Below are 21,141 nucleotides of genomic sequence, written 5' to 3'. Positions count from 1 at the left end.
AGTGTTTGTACACCATGTTGGAGCCTGTGGAGGTCAGCAGAGGAGTTGGGTCCCTTGGATCTAGATTTTCAAGTTAGTTGTGAGCCATCATGTAGGTGGTAGGAACCAAACCCGAGTCTGCTCTACAAGCATAGCAAATGCTCTTAATCATTGAGCCTTCTTTTCTCCATCCCCACCAAAAAATTAATATGGAAAATAGTGTAGGGCTGGGGCAGAAGTGTGAGGCTGTGGGGCTGAGGAAATGGCTCATGGTTCAGAGCACTGATGCTCTTCCAGAGGACCGGGGTTCTTTTTCCCGAACCCACATGGTGCCTCACAACCCTTTGTAATCCCAGTTCCAGGAGATCTGATGCCCTCTTCTGGCATTCATAGGCCCCAGGCATAGAGGTGGTACACATCTATACATGATGGCAAAACATTCACACCGTTTTAAAAAATTAAAAGTATGTGAGGCCATGGATTCAATTCCAAGTACAACAAGTAGTCACATATATGCACTGGTTAGGTAATTTTATGATGTGGGATTCCCCTTTGTGTGCTGTGAATACGATTGGTTAATTAATAAAGAAAACTGGCTTGGCCTGATAGGGCAAAAGAATAGAGGTAGACAGGGAAAATTAAACTCAGTGCTGGGAGAAAGAAGGGCGGAGTCAGAGAGAAGCCATATAGCCTCGCCAGAGACAGGCGCTGGTTGGAATCTTGCCGTTAAGCCAGAGCCACATGGCATTACACAGATTACTAGAAATGGGTTTAAATTAATATATAAGAATTAGCCAATAAGAAGTTAGAGCTAATGGGCCAAGCAGTGATTTAATGAATACAGTTTCTGTGTGATTATTTCAGGGCTAAGTGGCTGGGAACTAACTAGAAGCCTCCTCCTAGAAGAATTTTTAGAACTTATAATTGCCCAGCTGCTAAGAACTGAGAAGGGACTCCTGGGCAGGTGTGGTCCCTTGTTGCACTGTAGACTTCCTTGCGCTAGCCTTCCCAGGTTCTAGAAGATCCACCAGATGGACCTTTGGCCATATCTTGTGTTACACATTCTTAGATCTGTGTCTTCTCATTTAGATCCACTCTGTTCTCTTATTTGCTTTCAATTTTCCAAAGTTTTATTGCCTTCCCTGGCCTATTTTGGCCATTTTTACTGTTCCTTTAATCCTTTTGGAGGGGAAGGCATAGGAGGCTTTATGAATTCGTTTTACTATTTGTTATTTTCTTTTAAAGAAGATTTATTTTTTTTATTTTAGATGACATGTATTTGCTTGGGTACAGGCATGAACTTGTAGTAAGTACCGGGAGAGGCCAGGTATCAGATCCCCTGGAACTGGAATTCGAGCTGGTTGTGAGCCACTCATGGGTCCTCTGCAATAGCAGTATGACCTCTTAACCCTGGAGCCATCTCTCCTTCCTCTCTCTCTCTCTCTCTCTCTCTCTCTCTCTCTCTCTCTCTCTCTCTCTCTCTCTTTTATTGGCTTTTTTTTGGAGGTAGGGTCTTTCTTATGGTCCAGGCTGGCTTCAATCTGCCCACTTCAGTGTTCGCAGTGCTTGGATTACAGGCACGCACCAGCCCACCCAACTTGCCATTTGTTCCTTCATCTGTTCTTTCTTGCTGTAGGAAGCCTATATTCAGAGGTGCAGCCTGTTATTTATGCTATAAGAATAGAGCCACCAAGTACTTATTCATGTAAGTGATATGTTGCAAAAAAATGTGTGCTTCTGTGTAGACAGCTTCCTGGGTTGAGTATCGTGGATTTTACTTATCTCCAGAGATAGTGTCGTGGCTGGAGCTACTGGTTTTTTTTTTTTTTTTTTTTTTTTCTGATTTTCTTTTTTTGAGACAGGGTCTCAGACTTGCTGACCTTGACCTCTGATCCTCGGCCACCCCTGCCTGAGTGCTAGGATACAGATGTGAGCCGTCAAGGGATTGTAGTGTTGGGGATGGAGACCAGGGCTTTGTGTGTGCTGCACAAGTACTCCACTGCTGAATTACATCCCCAGCCCTAGCTAGATCCCCTCCACTTTCTTAAATGATAACTTCATTTTGCATTATCAGTCATTCATAGAAAACACCTCAAATCTCCTGGAGTCAGAGATAACTTTCTAGAACCATTCGGTGTTTTTTGTTTTTTGTACAAATGGGAAAGAGTTCCATGAAACTTCACCTATAGCACCTAAATTTATTTTTATATATAATGTCTCGTGAAGTATAACTCAGCATCTTCATATGCCTCTTTTTTCTAAGTCTCAAAATTCTGGGTCTTACAAAGGACAGAAATCTAAATCTTACCTAAAATACTTAACAGTGGTTTTAAAAATATAGAACAATTTTTGATCACGTTCACCCTCATAACTCTTCCCAGATTTGCCCCCTCCTCTCCCATCACAGCTTTTTGTCTTTTTTCTTTTTCTCCATGAAGACAAATTTGTGGTGCCCACAGGTTCTTAGCTATGTGGTCTTCCAGTGGGGATGGTAGTTATACCAGGGGCTATACTCTTAGGAGAAACTGACCCTTCTCCTGCAGCTAAGAATTGCAAGTAGCCCCTCAGTTTTGGAGGCAAAACTTTCTTACTCTCCATGCTGGGGCTTGGTTTGACTTGGGCTTGCACAGGTCTTATTCTGGCTAGATATCTTGTAGACTGTCATTGGGAGGTACTACAGTTCTCTCACCCTCTGAAGTCAGGTAATAGTGTCCAGGGCTAGGACAGCAACTGTCAGTGAATGAGCAGGACCAGGCAGCCACTGGAGAGAAAGGCAGGGTGTTAGATGTGCTGTTTCCCTGGCCTTTCTAGGCCCGATTCTCAGCAGCTTCACTGGCGATTGGTTCTGCAAGGCTCCGCTGTTTGGCTCGTACATTTATGACCCGCCTGTCCACTAGCTTTGGTTGGTTTCAGCCATAAGACAGAAGGAGGAGCCCTCAGAAGTGAGGTGGTAATCTTTAGGCCCTATATATAGGGTCGCCAAGGTTTGCGTCTCTAAACCAAAGGTCTGAGCCCTAGTTATGAGTCACTTAGCTACGAAAACTCCCCAGCCCCCCCCCCCCCCCCCCCGCCCCCGGCACAATATAATAAAGGCACTCCCTTCTCAGCCTTGGGCTGCTCCACTGTCCACTGTGCTGCTCTGCATCAGTCCATACCCGTGCACGTAGTCCCTTGCTAATAAGTGAATAAAGTTTACCATTGTATCTGTATAAAAGTATATAGCAGCAGTGTGAATTGCATGCATGTTGATATGTAGGCTTTCTAGGAGTGCTTTTTTTTTTTTTTTCTTAAAGACTCTAACTCTAGAAGTACTGACAATCCCTCCCCATTTTCACTGTGCCTCTCTTTCCTGGTAACCACATTTTACTTTTGTTTCTATGACTTTAATTTTTTTATTTTTATTTTTGAGACAGAATTTCACACCATAGCTCAGGCAGCCCTGGGGTTTCATATAGAGCCCAGGCTGGCTTCGAACATGGTGTCTCCCTGCCTTAGCTGATCAGGCACTGGGATTATAAAGTCACTGTGCTCATATCTGGCTCGTGAACTTTGTGGAACCACACCTGCAGTGTTTAATCTTTCTTGACTAGTTCATTTCATGTAATAAATCACTCTCAAGATACATTAGTGATACACAGCATATCATAGCGTTTTCTTCATTTATTTCCTTCACTTTGTTTACTTTTCCCCCATTCCCCAACTGTTGGACGTTTAGTTTGCTTGCATTTTTTTGGCTGTTGTGGGTCATGCTGTAGTGAGAATGTTTGCACAAACATTCTCTGCGAGTCTCTGTTTTTAATTCTGTTGGATAAATAGGATTCTTGGGTCTTCTTTTACTTCTGAGTTAAATTTTTGATGAAATTCCTTTTCCCGTGTAATTCCTTTTTCCGTAATAGCTGCACCATTTTACCTTCTCACTCACAGTGCACAAGGTTTGAGTTTCTCCACATGGTCATTTGTGCCGGTTATTTTCTGTGTTTTTTAGTGGCCTCCCTGCCTGACCTGTGGTAACAATTACTATCATTGTTTTTAATTATTAAATTTATTGTTTAAAATATGTATCTCTGTGTGTCTGTCTGCATGAGTGTGTATGTGTGGGTGCTCACGGAGGCTAGAAGTGCGTGCTGGATCTTATAGGACAGGAATTATAGGCAGTTGTGAGCTGCCTAATGTGGGTGCGGGGAACCCAACCCTGGTCTCCTAGGAGAGCAGCAAGCATCCTTAATGGTGAACCATCTCTCCAGCTCCCTGAATTTTGATTATAGATGAGGAAACTGGGGAGGCCTGGAGAAGTGCACTGACTGACTTGAAGTCAGAGCTGGTATTCAAGCCTGGGTTTGTCAGCTGCAGAGTCCCCTGAGGTCAACCTAGGATTCAGGACCGAGGAAGGAGACAGCAGTGGAGGGAGTGGATCTGGGCAGTTTTTAAGGAAAGCTGTGGAGAAGGCAAAGCTGGAGCTTAGGGGAAGAGGATAGTGTGCCAGCATAACCCAAGGGGCAGGAGAGGCTGCGATGAAGGTAGCATTTGAAGTCCTGTGGCCTGGCTTCCAGATGGTTTGGTATCTGCCCCAGTCCCTAGGTAAGTTCCTGCTTTGGAGCCTGCTGGGAAAGCAGAGATTGGGCTACAGTGGCTTCATGCCCTGACTGCGTTTAGCCCTTGGCAGGGAATGGCTTATCCCTGACTCGGGTTTGGCTTCCAGTGCTGTGCATGGAATTTTCCTCCTGTCTCAAACCAAGGCCACTGAGAAGGGCCAGCGGGTCTTGATCTCTCTAGGGTAGTGGAGACAGTCTTTACGTTCTAGAGTGGGTCTATCTGTGTAGATCACAGCAGAACCTGGAACCCAAGCTGCTTGAGACCCATGTTGGGCTGTGGGTTAGGCCCTGGTTGGTGGCACATCCCTGTTCTGCGTGCTCCGTAGCTGCATGTGGCGTGGCTACCACATGGAAAGCACAGGTTTTGAAACATGCTTTTATTTGTTCTGAGTCTGATAGGTAAGGAAATTAAGGTCAGTGGTTGTCCACTGGGTGACACTTACCCCTTGAGACCTGAGTTGTCTCCTTGGGAGTATACTGACCACCTGCACTCACCATAGGAGGGCATGCAGGTGGTAAGTACTTTGAAAACACATTATGGTTTTAATTTGTAGTTCCTTGGTGCTTGGTAATATTGAATATCTTTTTACATGCTTGTTGGTCATTTGTGTTTCTCAGAAGAAATGTCTATTCAAATGGTTTTCTCAGTTTTTTTGGGGGGGGTGGTTGGGTCCTTTTGTTGTTGTTGAGTTGTAAGACTTCAGATTTTCTAGGTATGACTCCCGTATGTGGTGTCTTAGTTATTTTTCTTGTCACTGTGACAGAATACCTGGCAGAAGCAGCTTAAGGAAGGGAAGGATTACTTTGCCATGTAGTCTGGAGGGTTTGGTCCATCATGGCGGGAAAGGCATGGTGTGGAGTAGCTTGGTCTATGACAGCTGGAGCTTGAGATGCTGCTGTTTGCATCTCAGCCAGCAATAGGTAGAGAACACAGGCCAGAACTGCAGGAGGCTGTGACCTTCAAAGGGCCACCTCCAGTGGCCTAGGTCTACTTGCTGGGCCCCATATCCCAGAGGTTCTCTAACTTTCCCAAGTAGCATTACTGGCTAAGGACCGAGTGTCCAAACACTATGAGCCTGTGGGTGATATTTCAGATTCAGACCTCACGGTGGTTCGTGTGTACCCACTTCTGTTCCGTAGGTCCTTCCACACTCCACTGATTATTTCTTTCACTGTGAGGAGTTTTTAAGTTTGACACAATCCTACTTGTCTGTTGTTGCTTCAGCATCCTGTGCTTTTGCTGCTGTTCAAATCTAATGCTAGGAGGCTTTCCCCTGTGCTTTTGGAGATGGAGTTTAAGAATGAAGTCTGGCCTCTCATTCCTTGATCTTCCCGCCTCGACCTCCCCATTGCTGCCATGATGCCTATGAACTATCATGTCTGTTTTCTTCTAGGATTTTTGTAGCTTTGGATATCAAGTTTTTGTCTTTAACATGCTTTGCCTTTGATGACACAAAGCAAAACCCAACTTTGTTCTTCTGCATGTAGACGTCCAGATAGATTTTCTGGCATGATTTATTGGAGCTTTCTCATTGCATCACCATGTGGTCTTATCAACGACCCCTTGGTCATGTGTGAAACGGTTCATTTCTGGGCTCTCTGTTCAGTTTCATTGGTTTCTGTAATTTAAGTCTGGGTGCACTACTTTCATGGCTGTAGTCTTCTACAGTCAGAGGTCAGGAACCAGAGGATACTGTATTTACTCTTCTTCCTAGGGTTATTGTGGCTATTTGAGTCTTTAGACATTTCCAGATGAATTTTAGGATATGTTTCTACTGCTGGGAAGGAATGTGATAGGAATTGCCTTGGCTCTGTAGGTCTCTTTGATGGTGCACATGTTTTAATGAGATCATGTCTCTCAATCCACGAGCACAGGGTAGAGTGTCTTTATTTTTGTTCTCTTTAATTTGTTTTTGCTCAAAAAGTTATAACATTTATTTATCATGTGCATGTGTGTGCGTGAGTCTATAGTGCACACATGCATGTCTGGAGGTCAGAGGACAGTCTGCGGGAATTGGCTCTCTCCTTCTACCGTGTGGGTTCTGAGGATCAAACTCAGGGTCTCAGGCTTGGTGACAAGTGTCCTTACGGGATAAAGCACCTTGCTAGTCCTCGTTAATTTCTTTTAGTAGTTATTTTTCTGTTTTTCAGTGCATAGTTCTTTTGGGCTTTTGTTTGTTTTATTTTTTATTTTTTGTTATTGCAGATAGAATTTTTTATTGACTTGTGATTATTTACTGGTGGTATGGGCACAACTCATTTTTTGCTTATTGACTTCTGTATTGTGCCACATTGCAGAAATCATTTAATAGTTCAGAGGAGGATGGGGAAGAGGGGAAGATTGAGAGAGAGAGAGAGCGCTTCAGAGTTTTCTACGGACAGTTTCATGTGTGAGCACAGTATTACTTACCTTGCTTCTCTCCAGTTTATATGCCATCTGCTTCACTTTCTTGATGAATTGCTCTCACCAGTTTTTCCAGGACTTTGTTGACTAGAACTGGGAAAGAAGGCATCGTTCTTTTATTTATTAGCATGGAGAGAGCATCCGGTCTTTCCACCGTTGATTACAATGTCAGCTGTGCACAGCACCTTCATTAAGTCCCCCTGGAACTGCCTGGTTGGGTGAGCCATCTGTTTCCTGTCATTCCCCGATTGGGACATCTATAAAAGGTGTGAACGAGCTGGCCGGTGGGACAGGCTGCGTAAGCGCTTATTCTCGCATTGCAGAAATGATTTTCATGACCAGTTCTGGGCTTGAGGCATCACATGAGTTTGTGCCAGCTGCACTGATCAGCATAAATCTAGAAGAGCTTCAGTTTTTCCAGATGGCAGGCCTTTTAAGCAATAGATAGCATTGGTTTTGCATGGTTAGAGCCTTATGTGTCTGGGTGTGTATGTGATACATTTTCACATCATTGCTCACAGTGCTATGTGACCATCAAAGGATGGAATTAATACTGCCAGGCTGATCATCAGAGGAATTAACAGTACTGTGAGGCCGTGGAGCCTCCAGAGACCTGTGCCAGCCAGGAGCTGAGAGTCAGAACCGTCCTGGATTCTTATGTCTTTGTTTTTTTCCCACTTGGCTAAATTTTGAGCTTGGAAAAAATTTTAACCATCAGGGAGACTGCATGTTTGAGTCCCTACCTGTGTGGTGTAAAGATTATGAGGATTCAAGATTCGAAGGGTTCAGGTTCTTTGTTAAAGGCTTGCTTTGTGGCTGAACCTAGCATATGAGAAACGCTCTGTAAATAGTAGTTACTTTTGAAGATGTGCAGCAAGGTGTGCTGAGCGAGGCCAGCCAGATGTGGGAAGAGAAGCACCACACGCTCTCTCTTCTTCGTGGACACTAGCTCCAAATCTTTAGATTCGAGTATGCAATCTGAAGTATCCGAAGAACCTACAAGAAAGGGACTATGGCAGGATGGAGAAGGAGGAAAAGGCATCTAGAAAGGAGGGCTATAAAGTGGCAACGGGAAAAACGTTCCCAGGGAATTTAACTGTGGATGCAGGGGGAGAGTGAAGAAGCAGGGATAAATAATAAGGGTGTTTGAAAAAGGGCAACGTGTTACTATATAAGTTTACTTAAAAATATATGTACGTGTGCATATGTGTATGTATGTGTGTGTGTGTGCATGCTACCCCCAAGAGCCATGCTTTGAACACAGTTCAAATCCCAGCGCCAGGATAGGAAACCTCCAACAAGATGTAGGTCAGAGCAATGCAAGAGACTCCTAAAACAATATGGTTTATTGCCATTTTCCGTGATATCCTTCCAGAATTTGAAGGACCTATTTGCAAGACCCTGTTGCTGAAGATGCACATAGCACATTCTTCAGACACAGGGCATGGAGGAAGAGAGCTGGAACTGACCAAGTAGGAGACGCTGTGCAAGCTGTCAAGGAAGGGACACAGTCAGTAGTTCTGGCCAGCTGTAAAGGCTACAACAATACTCGCCAGCCTGGCAAGATATCTCCAGCAGTGCAATAGTGGCACTTTTATCTTGGGCATTACCAGCAAACAGTCGTCTGATTGGACTTATGGCCTACTAACAGGAGGGATTCATGCTTGGTACTGTAAACCTAGTCAGCTACCCATGGCTGGAGAGGTCATAGACCTGAGAGAAGAGCCTGCTACTGCCATTTTCTAGCTGCATTTTAAATGGTTATCCTTACACCCGCAGATAACGGTAGCTCTCGCGCCTCATCCAAGAAGCTTCTTTCTGCAACAGATGGAGACTGTAATAGAAATCAGAGCTGACCAAAGTGCAGAGAATAAATGACTGTGGGTGCTCTAACTGATACATCTGCAGTGTACCCCCCACCTAAAGCTCAGGGGAAGGCATGAAGAAGGATTGTAAGAGTCAGAGGCCATTAAATAATGTCCCTTAGTATGACAGGGAGAACACACCCATGAAGTAGCCACGGTATGGTTGCCTGAACAAATCTATAATGCCACTATCAACTGACACGCAGTGTTGATGGGGAAAATTCCACATGGTTTCACCCCTAGATGAAGAGCTCTAAGTGGTCATTGTCTGCTAAGAGAATCAGTTTCTTCCATGGGTGAACTCCTGCATAGATGTCCAATCCCAAGTGATCAGCCTTCGGATTGGATAACCTATGTTTATATAAGAAACATTTATATAAGAAATGCTAGATGTATAAACACACACACACACACACACACACATGTACACACACACACGAGTATTGGGGTGGGGCACAGTCATCTGGTCATCTAGGCAATCTGCAGGCTCTCTTCCTTGGGACAGCCAGAGCATTGGAATTCTGGGAAAAGTAGAAGACTGAATCACGAAAAGGAGAAACCACTTGGCAGATGCCTGGAAAATAACACTTGGGAGTTAGAAGGCCGCCAAAGTGGAGAACTTGGCTTGAGCCCGGATAGTAAGCGTGGTAGGTGGAGAGCTCGGCGCTGCAGGTGCAGAGAAAGAATTGTGAACTGCACAGAGACAGAAAGGACAAAAGAACCAACTTTATTAGAACCAACAACTCACACCAAGGGGGCTAAAGGGGCCCCAGAGGTGAGAGGTCACTCAGGGTTTCTGGGTCACCCTTTTTATTGGTTTCTTATTGTTCTCCCTTCTGCAACCCCTCTCCTCCCTGGGTGGCTTGAGTCCTCACTTGAGTGGACTTCCTTCTCTGGAGCAAGAAGCAGGCCCTCGTAAAGGGTCCCACACCTGATTTCCTCATCAGGTTCAGTCCTCAGCCTTCCTTCAATATGTATATTCACAGAACAATGATAATTAAATAAGGGAGCATGAATTTGGGAAGCAGGGGATGGGAGGGGTAGGGGAAGGGAAGGGGTGGGAAACAAATAGATACAGTGCTCATGTATGAAGTTCTCAGGAGAGAAGGCTCTGTGTTCAGAACATTGGCTGCTCTTCCAAAGGACCCAGGTTTGAATCCCAGGACCCCTGTAGTGGCTTACAGCTATCAACAACTCCAGTTCTAGGGGATCTGAAGTGGGCACCAGTCATGCATGTGATGCATAGACATACATGCGGGCAAAGAACTCATACACATAAAGTAAATTAAGCTTTTAAAACCAAGCAAAGATTTATAAATAAAACAAAGCCCCAAACCACTCTTGGTTTAGTTTGCAATTCCGTTATATGCAGTGTAGTTTTCAGTGGAATGGTTAGTGACCTGCTAGCTGTGCCTACAATCCCCTTCTATCACCAAAATGATTCTTTGAATATTTTATTTTAGTCTAACGGACTTTTAAATAGGATTCAATGCTAAATGTGTAAACTTCTTAGAGAATGAACTAGCATCATTAAAACAGAATGCGTGCACTTAAACATTGCATTAAGCTTGGGAACTATTCCCGTTCTACAGAGGAGGAATGCATTTCTACAGCCACTCCCTGTCTTTGCATTCTTGCTGCCCCCACATATGTTCTGCCTAGGGAGTCTTGAAAGCTTTGCTTTCGGATTTGTTAGCATGGCATTGAAGACGGCCCTGGAGGTGGTTCAGTGATTATGGCCAGGCTCAAGCAAAAGTCAAGGGCATTCCAGGTGGTGACTCACATGCCAGCGTGGTGGTACAAGGTTGACACGTGTAGAAGCCTCACATGCTCCTTTGTGCTTTAGTGTGGTCTCTGCGTGAAATCCTGCTTTCTGTTCATTGACCTTCAGGAAAGGAAGGCAGTGAAAATGGGGTATAAGACTAGGAGGAGGGGGTGAAGGGGGTAGGTCTGAGGAAGCTGGCTCCACTGCTTGACCAACCGTTCATTAGGAGAAAGTGAGGAAAAGGCAGGAGTTTCAAAAGGAGGCTTGCCACAGCCTCGTGAATTAAATGCTATTACTTATTCATTGTTTTTTTCTATTTTTTCTTGATTTCTAAGAAATAGATCTTTCCATATTATCTATATATGAGTAAATGGAAAATGCTATCATTTACACTGTAGCTCTATTTCCTACAGCGTGTGTTTGTACCTGTGTGTGTGTGTGTATGTATGTGTGTGTTTTTGTGCCTTTGTGTGTCTGTGTGTCTCTCTGTGTGTGCTTGCTTATCATAGCACACATGCACAGGTCAGAGGATGTCTGGTAGCAATTGGTTCTTTCCTTCCAGGGGACCCAGGTTTTGTCAGGCTTGGCAGCAGTTGCCTTTGGGCCTACACCCCACTTACTGTGGCTGTCATTCCTGTGTGAGTGAGTAGGAAGCCAGAAGACGGCTGCAGCCCATTTCATGGTGCATCGGACTAAGATGCAGCCGGGTTCCTACCCTTGAGTTATCTCCACTGTTAATTATTGTAAACCAAGATCCACAGCAAGTTTTCTTCTGTTTCTTTTTCTCTATTTTGCACTCATTTCCCATAGCACGCTGTCTCTTTTCTTTGTTCTGCAGTACCAGAGATGAAACCCAGGGCTTTGCAGTGCTAGGCAGCTACTCCACCACTGACTAAACCCGCAGTCCTCTTCCCCTTTAAATCTGGAGGCAGTTTCACTAGGCTGCCGGACCGGCCTTGAACTTGTGATCCTTTCTCCTCAGCCTCCATTGTAGCTCATACTCCATAAGGGCTATGAAGCTCAGATGTGCAGTCATTTTTTTTAATACAGTGTTTGAAACTATGAGTCTCTGCCAGTTTATGAAATACTTATAGACAAAGTCTTTGTCTTGATCTTTATTATCTCTCATAGTACATATCCATCATCTCCTAGAAGGTAAAAGTGTTGCCGAATTTAACATTAAAAAACAAGGGTGTACGTCCCAGCCATGATTTGTTATTTATTGTCTGACCCGTCAGCACGTTCTAGTATGCTTCCCCTCCCTATGTGTCCCTATGCATGTGTCTCCTTGTGCTTAGGGCATCAGAGGGCAGCTTTCAGGACTGGGTTCTTTGCTTCCACTGTGAGTTCAGGGGATTAAACTCATGTTGTCAGGGGATCAAACTCAGGTTGTCAGGCTTGTGTGGCAGTCATTTCTAAGTAGATTTGTTGGCAACCTTCAAGTTAATATAAAAACCAACTCCTCAAATGCCCAGCGAGGACATTTCCTGGGCCAGGAACTCTTGGTAAGTCTTTCCCTTGGCTGTAATAGTCATGAAGCTGCATTCTCTGTGGGGATGACTATGCTTTTATCTCTCTCCCCCTACCTTCTGGATCTTTAGCTACGACAGAGACTCTACCTTCAATGTATTTGTGGGAAAAGGCCAGCTGATCGCAGGGATGGACCAGGCTTTGGTTGGGATGTGTGTGAACGAGAGGCGCTTCGTGACGATTCCCCCAGACCTTGCCTATGGAAGTGAAGGAGTGTGTAAGTTTTCACTCGATTTACAGACACTTTTGCAGGCTTTGAAGCCAGCCTGACTGGAGAATTTGGGATCTTTAATGGGGGTTGGGAGAGAAAGGCCGAAGAGCCACAACCAACATTTCCCTTGTAGGTTTATTTCTTAGATGCAAAAGAAAGTGCCAACACAGTAGTATCTAATGAGGTCCTGATGAGAGGAGCCTTTCTCTCATTTTATTTGGAGGAAGGATGTAGGAGGAATGGACGTTTAGGAATTGTACCTCAGAGATGGGTTTGAATTCTTTGGACTTCTGTTACATTGATCGTAATGGTCAATTGGCTTTTTCCTTGTGGGATGTGTGGAAATGTTTATTTAACCCACTTAGGCCATTAATAGAGGACCAAAGATCCCACCAAAATCCAGCCTGGTGAACCAGTGAGTTTACTGGAGTAACTCAGAAGCATGGCTGAGGGGTCACTTTAGGGAGTGTGAGAGACTGCAGCGGCTGGGTCAGTCAGAAGCCCACTGTAGCCTGCATGGGTGACCCCACATAAAAGCCGTGTCTCTTCAGGGCACAGTCCTCTCCTTAGCCACTGTTTACACTTTACAGCTTTGGGGAGAAACCTAGGAAATCTTGTAACTTTTCGTTACTTCCCCAGTCTGCTGTACCTGCTTTCTCCCTCCTGGAGGGAGTGATTCACCTTGGAGAAAATAGCCATTCGACAGTGGCTTGCTAGGGATCTCGTATCACCAGGAGAGGGCGGACTCTCAGTGTGAACTCACTTTAATTTCCAGCTGGTGTGATCCCTCCAAACTCGGTACTTCATTTTGATGTACTCCTGATGGATATTTGGAATTCTGAAGACCAGGTTCAGATTCAGACGTATTTCAAGCCTCCCAGCTGTCCTCGGGCTATCCAGGTGTCCGATTTTGTGAGGTACCACTACAATGGAACATTCTTGGACGGGACGCTGTTTGATTCCAGGTAAGTTCCACGGTTCGTGCAGGGTTCCACGGTTCGTGCAGGGTTCCACGGTTCGTGGCAGTGTTCCACGGTTCCTGCAGTGTTCCACGGTTCCTGCAGGGTTCCATGGTTTGTGGCAGTGTGTGGAATGCTGTTTGGTTCCTTCTGTCATGTCTCCTTTCTGTGCTCATTTGGAAAGTCACTCAACCAAACTATACCTAGTATACTAAATCCTACCCCATAGAGTTTTGGTTAGTGTTTGGTACTCCGTGGCACCAGAGTCAAAATAGAACACCTTAGAAGAAATGAAAAATAATCTTGATTTCATTTAAAACACATTTGAAGATTTCCACTTAAGAGCCACATTTCCCAGGAATCTCATGGGTGTTTGACTCATTTATATAGTTTGCCCCTGGAAAGGGAAGAGGAGGGTTAGAGAGATGGCTGAGAGATTAACAGCATTAACTGGTCTTCCATACGTCCTGAATTCAATTCCCAGAAACCACATTATGAGATCTGGTGCCCTCTTCTGGCCTGCAGGGATATGTGCAGGCAGAGCACTGCATACATAATAAATAAATAAATAAATAAATAAATAAATAAATAAATAAATCTATCTTTAAAATGGATATGGGATGGGCCAGTGAAACTGTAGAGACCTTTGAGGCTAGGATACAAACCAGGGAACTCTCTGAGGCTTCCTGTAATACAGAATGTTCAATGAGTGGGATAACTGTTGACTGTTGGTCTAAATATGAGCTTTTCGCTTCTTCCTTTATCAGGAAGCAAAAAAAAAAAAAAAAAAGCCTGTCACTAGGGATGAGTGTGGGCTCTTTGTTTATCTGAGATATTTATTTATTTATTTATTCATTTATTTATTTATTATGCATACAATATTCTGTCTGTGTGTATGTCTGCAGGCCAGAAGAGGGCAGCAGACCTCATTTACAGATGATTGTGAGCTACAATGTGGTGGCCAGGAATTGAACTCAGGACCTTTGGAAGAGGAGGCAATGCTCTTAAACACTGAGCCATCTCTACAGCCCCCTTATCTGAGATTTGAGAAACAAAAATCCCTTGAATTAGAAATGATATAAAACTTGTTTTCTTCCCTTCCCTCCCTCCTTCCCTCCTTCCCTCCTTCCCTCCTTCCCTCCCTCCCTTCCTTTTTTTCTAGCCACAATCGCATGAAAACCTATGACACGTATGTGGGAATTGGATGGCTGATTCCTGGGATGGACAAAGGGCTGCTGGGCATGTGTGTTGGGGAGAAGCGCATCATCACCATCCCTCCTTTCCTGGCTTATGGCGAAGAGGGAGATGGTAAGTCCTCTTTCTCAGAGCTCTGCTCATTCGTTTTTACATGTTTAGTTTTTGTTTATGTGTATGTGTGTGCTCCTGCTTCTCTGTATGTGCACCACATCCACATGCATGCACTGCCTCGGAGGCCAGAAGGGGGCTGCAGATCCCCCGGAGCTGGAGAGAGAAACTGTGGCAGGGAACCGAGGGCTTCTGCAAGAGCAGTAAGTGGATTCCTGGAAATTTCTCTAGTGCCAGGTTTCTTGCTGGCCCCATAATGGCTCCCTCAATCAAAATATCTCTTTCTTTGCAATCATCTCTGTCCTTCTTCCATTTCGACTATCCCGTTCCCTCAAGTTCTTCTCCCCTCCTCTTCCCCTTCTGCCCTCCCTTCTGCCCCTATTCCCATGCTCCCAATTTTGTCTGGCAATCTTATCTATTTCCCCTTTCCAGGTGGATCTTTATATGTTTTTCTTAGGGTTCACCTTGTTACTTAGCTTCTCTAGGGTCGTAGACTGTAGGCTAGTTATCCTTTGCTTTACAGCTAGTATCCACTTATGAGTGAGTACATACCATGTTCATCTTTCTGGGTCTGAGTTTCCTCACTCAGGATGTTTTTTTTTCCTAGTTCCATCCAATTGCATGCAAAATTTAAGATACAATTTTATTTTTTTTTATTTTTTTTATTTTTTTTGTTGCTGAGTAGTACTCTAATGTGTAAATGTGCCACATTTTCTTTATCCGTTCTTTAGTTGAGGGGCATCTAGGTTGTTTCCAGGTTCTGGCTATTACAAATAATGCTTCTATGAACATAGTTGAACAAATGTCCTTGTAGTATGATTGCGTGTCCTTTGGGTATAATGCCCAAGAGTGCTATTGCTGGGTCCTGAGGTAGGTTGATTCCCAATTTTCTGAGAAACTCCCATACTGATTTCCAGAGTGGTTGTACAAGTTTGCATTCCCGCCATCAATGGAGGAGTGTTCTCCTTACCCCACACCCTCTCCAGCATAAGCTATCATTGGTGAAAAACATTTTCTTATAGAACATGTTTTGATCATAGCCTTTCCCAACTTCTCTCACGTCCTGCCCACCTTCCTTCTCCCCCAACTTCACGCTCTCTCTCAAAAAAGAAAAAAACAAACTAAAATAAAGAAAGCCAACGAGACAAAAAACCCCAAACAAACACCAACCAACCCAAAACAGAACAAGCAGTGAACAAAAGCATGTAGTCCATTTTGTGTTGGCCAATCACTCTAGGCATAGGGCCTGCCCTGGGATATGGTTGATAATTTCACTGAGACTTCATTTGAGAAAACTGGGTTTTCTTTTCTCTGTAGGTATTGATTGCAAATAGCTTCTTGGTTAGGGGTGGACTTGGTATTCGCTTCCTCTGATCAGGGCTGGGATTGTATCTGGTTAGAACCTGTACAGGTCTTGTGTGTACTGTCACGGTCTGAGTTCATATATGCATCAGTCCTGTTGTGTCTAGAAGATGCCAAAGAAACTTCCTTTTATTCTCTTTATCCAAAAGCATAAAATATGTGGTTTGTTTGCCTCCTGAGTCTTCCCATTCTTGGTGGGAATATTTCAGTTCTGGGGGAAACTGCTATACATACAATGGCTATACTACATACATAAATAATTATCACTTGGTATAGTTTAGGGAGTAATGAAATAAGTAGAAGTATATGTTTTTAGTACAGATATAATTTTTTAATTTTCTGAGAAAGGTCTAATTTAGTGCAGGCTGGCCTTGAATTCGTTATGTAGCTGAGGATAGCCTTGAATTCCCATCATCCTCCTTGTGCCCAGTGCTGGGATTGCACTTGTGCTCCACCACGGCTTGTTTTACAGGCTTAGCTTTTTGTCTCAATATTTTTGCTCTGAGGTTGACTGAACCCATGGATGTGGAGCCCGTGAATGCAGAGGGTAGGCTGTGTCCAGCACATCCTGTCTTAGAAACACCCAGGAGTAGCAGCGCTGTGCAGAAGTGAGATAGAAAAGATGTAAAAACTATTTTTAGATCATGTGTACCACTTTTTGTTTATCATCTAACTTCTGTTTATTGATGTTTTGTTTTGGATAAAGAACTTTACGTTTTAAAAAAAGTGGCTCTTGGTTTGAAAGAACAAGACTGCATGTATAGTGTTTTCCAGTGCAAAGTCACAGGTTTGGAATTTGCACACTTGAATGTTTACAGGGCACTTGTGCAGACAGAACCCACAGGAGGTATGGATTTGGGTTTCCGTGTGGGTGCCTGCTGCCCACAGAAGTTCTCATTGCAGTGCGAGCATCTGAAGCATGCTGTGGTGGTGGAGTGTGCGGCTGCCGTCAGCTTGCTCTCCCTGAGTCAGTCAGGCGGTGTGCTCTATCCACTAGCCCATTGTTAGACAGGAACCCAGGTTTTCCTCGGCTGGGAAGCTTTAAGGAATGAGGAATACCCACATAGAGGGCATAAGTAGTGGCCAAAGCCCCTCCCACGTTCTGTGTCTGGAATGAGTCGTTCTTCCATTTCTCTCCAGGGAAAGACATTCCTGGGCAGGCGTCCCTCGTCTTTGACGTAGCGTTGTTGGATCTCCATAACCCCAAGGACAGTATTTCTGTCGAGAACAAGGTAGTCCCTGAGAACTGTGAGCGCAGAAGTCAGAGTGGGGACTTCCTCAGGTATCATTACAATGGCACGCTTCTGGATGGCACCCTCTTTGATTCCAGGTAAGGAATCTACTTTCCCCTCACCAGAACAGCTCAGTGAAGTGCAGCTGGCACCGCTGACCATGGGTTAATAATTCCACCAGTGCTGATTTGTATTTTAACCTTCAGTACAGGTCTCTGTTTTCAGATTCTGAATTTGTTCCTAGGTGGTTTACAAGGGTTTCCTGATTTACATGTCTTGAAAGAAAACAGGAGGGGCTTACCCTAGACACCCGTTATATTCCTTCCGACTCTGAACCCCACTGTAGACTCTGAGATGTGGCGTGGTCAGAAGCGAGGTCACAGAGATACAGTGGACAAAGAAACAGCTCTCTGTGGTGCCCTAGCTTCCCCACATTGGCTAATGTTGGAGCTCTCCGAACATCAGCTTCAGTTTATCCCTTTGTTTCTACATGGTCTGAGATGGTTCAGTTCAGGTACGACCAGCTGGCGGAGCTGCTGGGCGCCTTCAGCTCCCTTCTGAGTGGATGCTGCAGAGGGTAATTACACTGCCCCATCATCAGCACAGATGGCGTCAGTACAAAGTGCCCTTAGCAAGCTGTGGCATGTCTTGTTCATTCAGGTGGCAGGTCAGTTTTGAAACCGCTCCTTTAGCTTCTTATAAACAAGTGGTGACAGAACCTCCTGTCTCTGATGTAATAGACTTCTCATTTGTTTATGTATCTGAAGCATCAAAGGGGGACTTTTTCATGATATTACTTTTATTGAGATAACTCATTCTTCTTAGTCTTAAGATCTTGTCTACATTTTTTATTAAATTTTTCAAATGAAAAATAGTCACATGGTTCAAAGTAAAACTAAGTAATAAATTAAGATAATCAATGTACCTGTCTGTTTACCTCATTTGTTCTAGTCTTTAACAGTAACAATTTTAATTAGTTAATTAAGATCTATTTATTTTATGTATGTGAGTGTTTTGCCTGCATTTATGTACGTGTATTTCATGTGTGCTTGGTGTCCACAGAGGTCAGAAGAAGTCATTAGACCTCTTGGAACTAGAGTTATGGATGGTTGTGAGCTACCATGTGGGTGCTGGGAACTGAACGTGGTCCTCTGAAGGAGGAACCAGCACTCTTAACTGTCTAGCCATCTGTCTAGCCCCAATGTAACCATTTTAAAAGTGTCTCTCTTACTCTTTCTTTTTTTCCCTTATCCTCTTTCTCCCCCCTCCTCCATTTCTCTCCTCCCTTCCTCTCTCTTCATTCTTTTGAAAATTTATAATTTTGGATTGAACCCCAGCACTTCACACTGAGTGAAAACCCAAGCCTTTTTTTTTTTTTTAAATTTTTTGAAGTGGCGTAGCTTACACTGATCGTGAACTCCTGAACTCAAGGTAGTCCTAGTAGAGTGGTATGTGCCTGTGTTCCCAGCTAATTGGGAGGTTGAGGCAGGAGGATTACTTGAACTCAGATGTTGGACAACAAAGTGATTGCCCTGTTAAAGGAAGAGAGGGAAGGAAGGCGGTTGGGCAGATTATTTTCTGGGCATACTAGATTTTTGCCTATTGTTTCTGCAGGTCTTGCATAGTTTCCAATTTGAGTACAGTGGGATCTCGCCTGTCCTAACATAATAGATTTTGTCCTAAACTTTGGTATCAGTTCATTTTTGGGACCATTTATGGTCTCATTTATGGTTTTACTACTCTTTGACTTTTAAGAGTTTTAATTATTTTTGTACCTATGTCTTCAAGTATGTTTCCAAGAAGAATCTTTGGGTCAAAGCTTATATGTAAGTGTGCGCACGTGCGTGCGTGCGTGCGTGTGTGTGTGTGTGTGTGTGTGTGTTTGTGTTGGTGTGTACATTATGTACATGTACGTGCAGGTATCTACAGAGGCCACATTCCCGTGGAGCTGGAGGTACATGAAGGTGTAGGCCGCTGCTCTGGATGTTGCAGACTGTATTGGGGTCTTCTCTCTTAACCATTGAGCCATCTCTTTGGCGCCTCAATATTTCTCTTTATTAAATTCCACTTTTATATGCTGTATTGACTTCCTTATTTCACTTACTTCTTTCTGTTCTCTATTAATTTGTGAGTTTGTATTCTGTTTGATTTTCTTGAATATACTTATACTTAATTATTCTTTTGAATTCTTTGTCTGGGATTTCATCTGATTCATTTTCTATGTGGGCCATCCTGTGGAACTGGCAGTGCTTGATGGAGTCGGGCTGTATTTGCTTTACACAGTCCTTATGTTTTAACACTGGGACCTGTGCATCCGGGCTTAGGTTTTGTTTTTGTTCCTTTCATTGTCATCATTAGTTTCTTGGTGGCAGTGTCTGCAGTGCGCAAGAGGGCCTGGGCTTCCATAACTGGAGGTGTCACTTTTGTCTGCTAGAATGGCGCTAAGGGCACCAGGCTCAGTCCAGTACTCCTAGGGAGAAGAGTACAATCTCCCCAAACAGTTGCTGTAAAAGGGAAGGCCCACTGTGAAATTACGTGATAAACGAAACACCGTCATTGTTTAGACAGTACTTCCTTTAGGAGTTAGGAAACACTGATAGTACTTCTTATGCTCTGCTGTGGCTATGAGTGGGAAGGGAAAAAGCAAAGGAAGACTCATAGTATTGAGTTGATTTCAAAAGAAAGATGGAGGAGGAAACCTTTAGTACCGGGGCGAAAGGGAACTGGGAAGGAGATAGGCAACTCCCATCAGCTCTGTTGTATGTGGCTGCTTCTGTCACTCCCATGCCTTTTATAATGTGGTCATACACATCGTCAGGATAGCATGTTGTTTCTGCAGGTGCCCACATGCTCCCCATTCCAGCACGTTCTTGGGCTGTGAGTAATTTCCACAGCTGCTGTAGGTGTCCCTTATGAATGACCTCACCCTTTCCTTCTTCTTTCTTAGCTATTCACGGAACCATACCTTTGACACGTACATTGGGCAGGGCTATGTGATTCCTGGGATGGATGAAGGCTTACTTGGTGTTTGCATTGGAGAGAGGCGAAGGATTGTGGTCCCTCCCCACCTGGGCTATGGAGAAGAAGGAAGAGGTGTGTATTACCTGCCCTCCTCACTGACTGGCTTCTTCCACATTGCTCAGGTCAGAGACAAAACAAGGAAGCCACTGATGCAATGCAAGACTCCATCCCACTGATGCCTGTCATTGCTAGAGCTGTTTGGTGGCAACTGCGTGCCCTACCCATTTTCCTTTCTGAAAAATTTAAAATCTACACCAGTGTTGAAAGGATTGCACAGTGAATTCTACTTTGTTTCACCAATTATTAATATTTTACTCTATCTATGAGTCTATCTATGTATGCTTATATGTTATATACAATATATTTATTTTTATTTTACCTGTATGAGTATTTCACCTGCATGTATGTAAGTGTACTATGTATGCATTGTCTGAAGAGGCCAGGAGAGGATGCTGGATCCCCTGTAACTAGAGTTAAAGACAGTTATGAGCTGCCGTGTTCATGCTAGGAGCTGAACTGGGTCTTTTTGAAGAGTAGCCAGTGTTCTTAACTGATGGGTCATTTCTTCAGTCCCAACATTTTGCTCTATTTTAACTGCCTTTATATTTCTTTATTTTAAATAAAGTGGTTGAAAGTAAGTGTAACTTTATTCTCCCCCTTTTGGTTTTTATTTTGCACACTAAGAAATCCCCCTATATAACTGTACAATTCAGCAACATTAGCAAATTTAGTGAGTTGTGTAGCTAGAACATTAATTCCAGGGACATTTTGTCACCTTAGGAGCAAACTTCCTTTAAAAAGTTGTAGAAATAGCTCAGCATGTGGCATGTGCCTGCAATCCCAACGCTTTGTAGAAATAGCTCAGCATGGTGACATGTGCCTGCAATTCCAACGCTTCATAGAAACAGCTCAGCAT

At 44.0% G+C, this 21,141-nt stretch overlaps 1 protein-coding gene across 1 annotated transcript in view; it reads left to right on the top strand.

Moving 5' to 3' along the window:
- Positions 1–21,141, top strand: part of Fkbp9 (FKBP prolyl isomerase 9) — a 48,009-nt gene that overhangs the window by 6,669 nt on the left and 20,199 nt on the right. Inside the window, exons 2-6 of the mRNA XM_038319083.1 lie at positions 12,207–12,352; positions 13,122–13,311; positions 14,468–14,613; positions 17,113–17,302; positions 20,152–20,297. Of these exons, the coding sequence (XP_038175011.1) occupies positions 12,207–12,352; positions 13,122–13,311; positions 14,468–14,613; positions 17,113–17,302; positions 20,152–20,297 (818 nt within the window). The remainder of the gene's footprint in view (positions 1–12,206; positions 12,353–13,121; positions 13,312–14,467; positions 14,614–17,112; positions 17,303–20,151; positions 20,298–21,141) is intronic.

This window comes from Arvicola amphibius, chromosome 2 (genome assembly GCF_903992535.2).
Source record: "Arvicola amphibius chromosome 2, mArvAmp1.2, whole genome shotgun sequence".
In the NCBI taxonomy this organism is placed as follows: Eukaryota; Metazoa; Chordata; class Mammalia; order Rodentia; family Cricetidae; genus Arvicola; species Arvicola amphibius.
The sequence above is the reverse complement of the archived record's forward strand: the minus strand, read 5'-3'. Positions and strand labels throughout refer to the sequence as shown.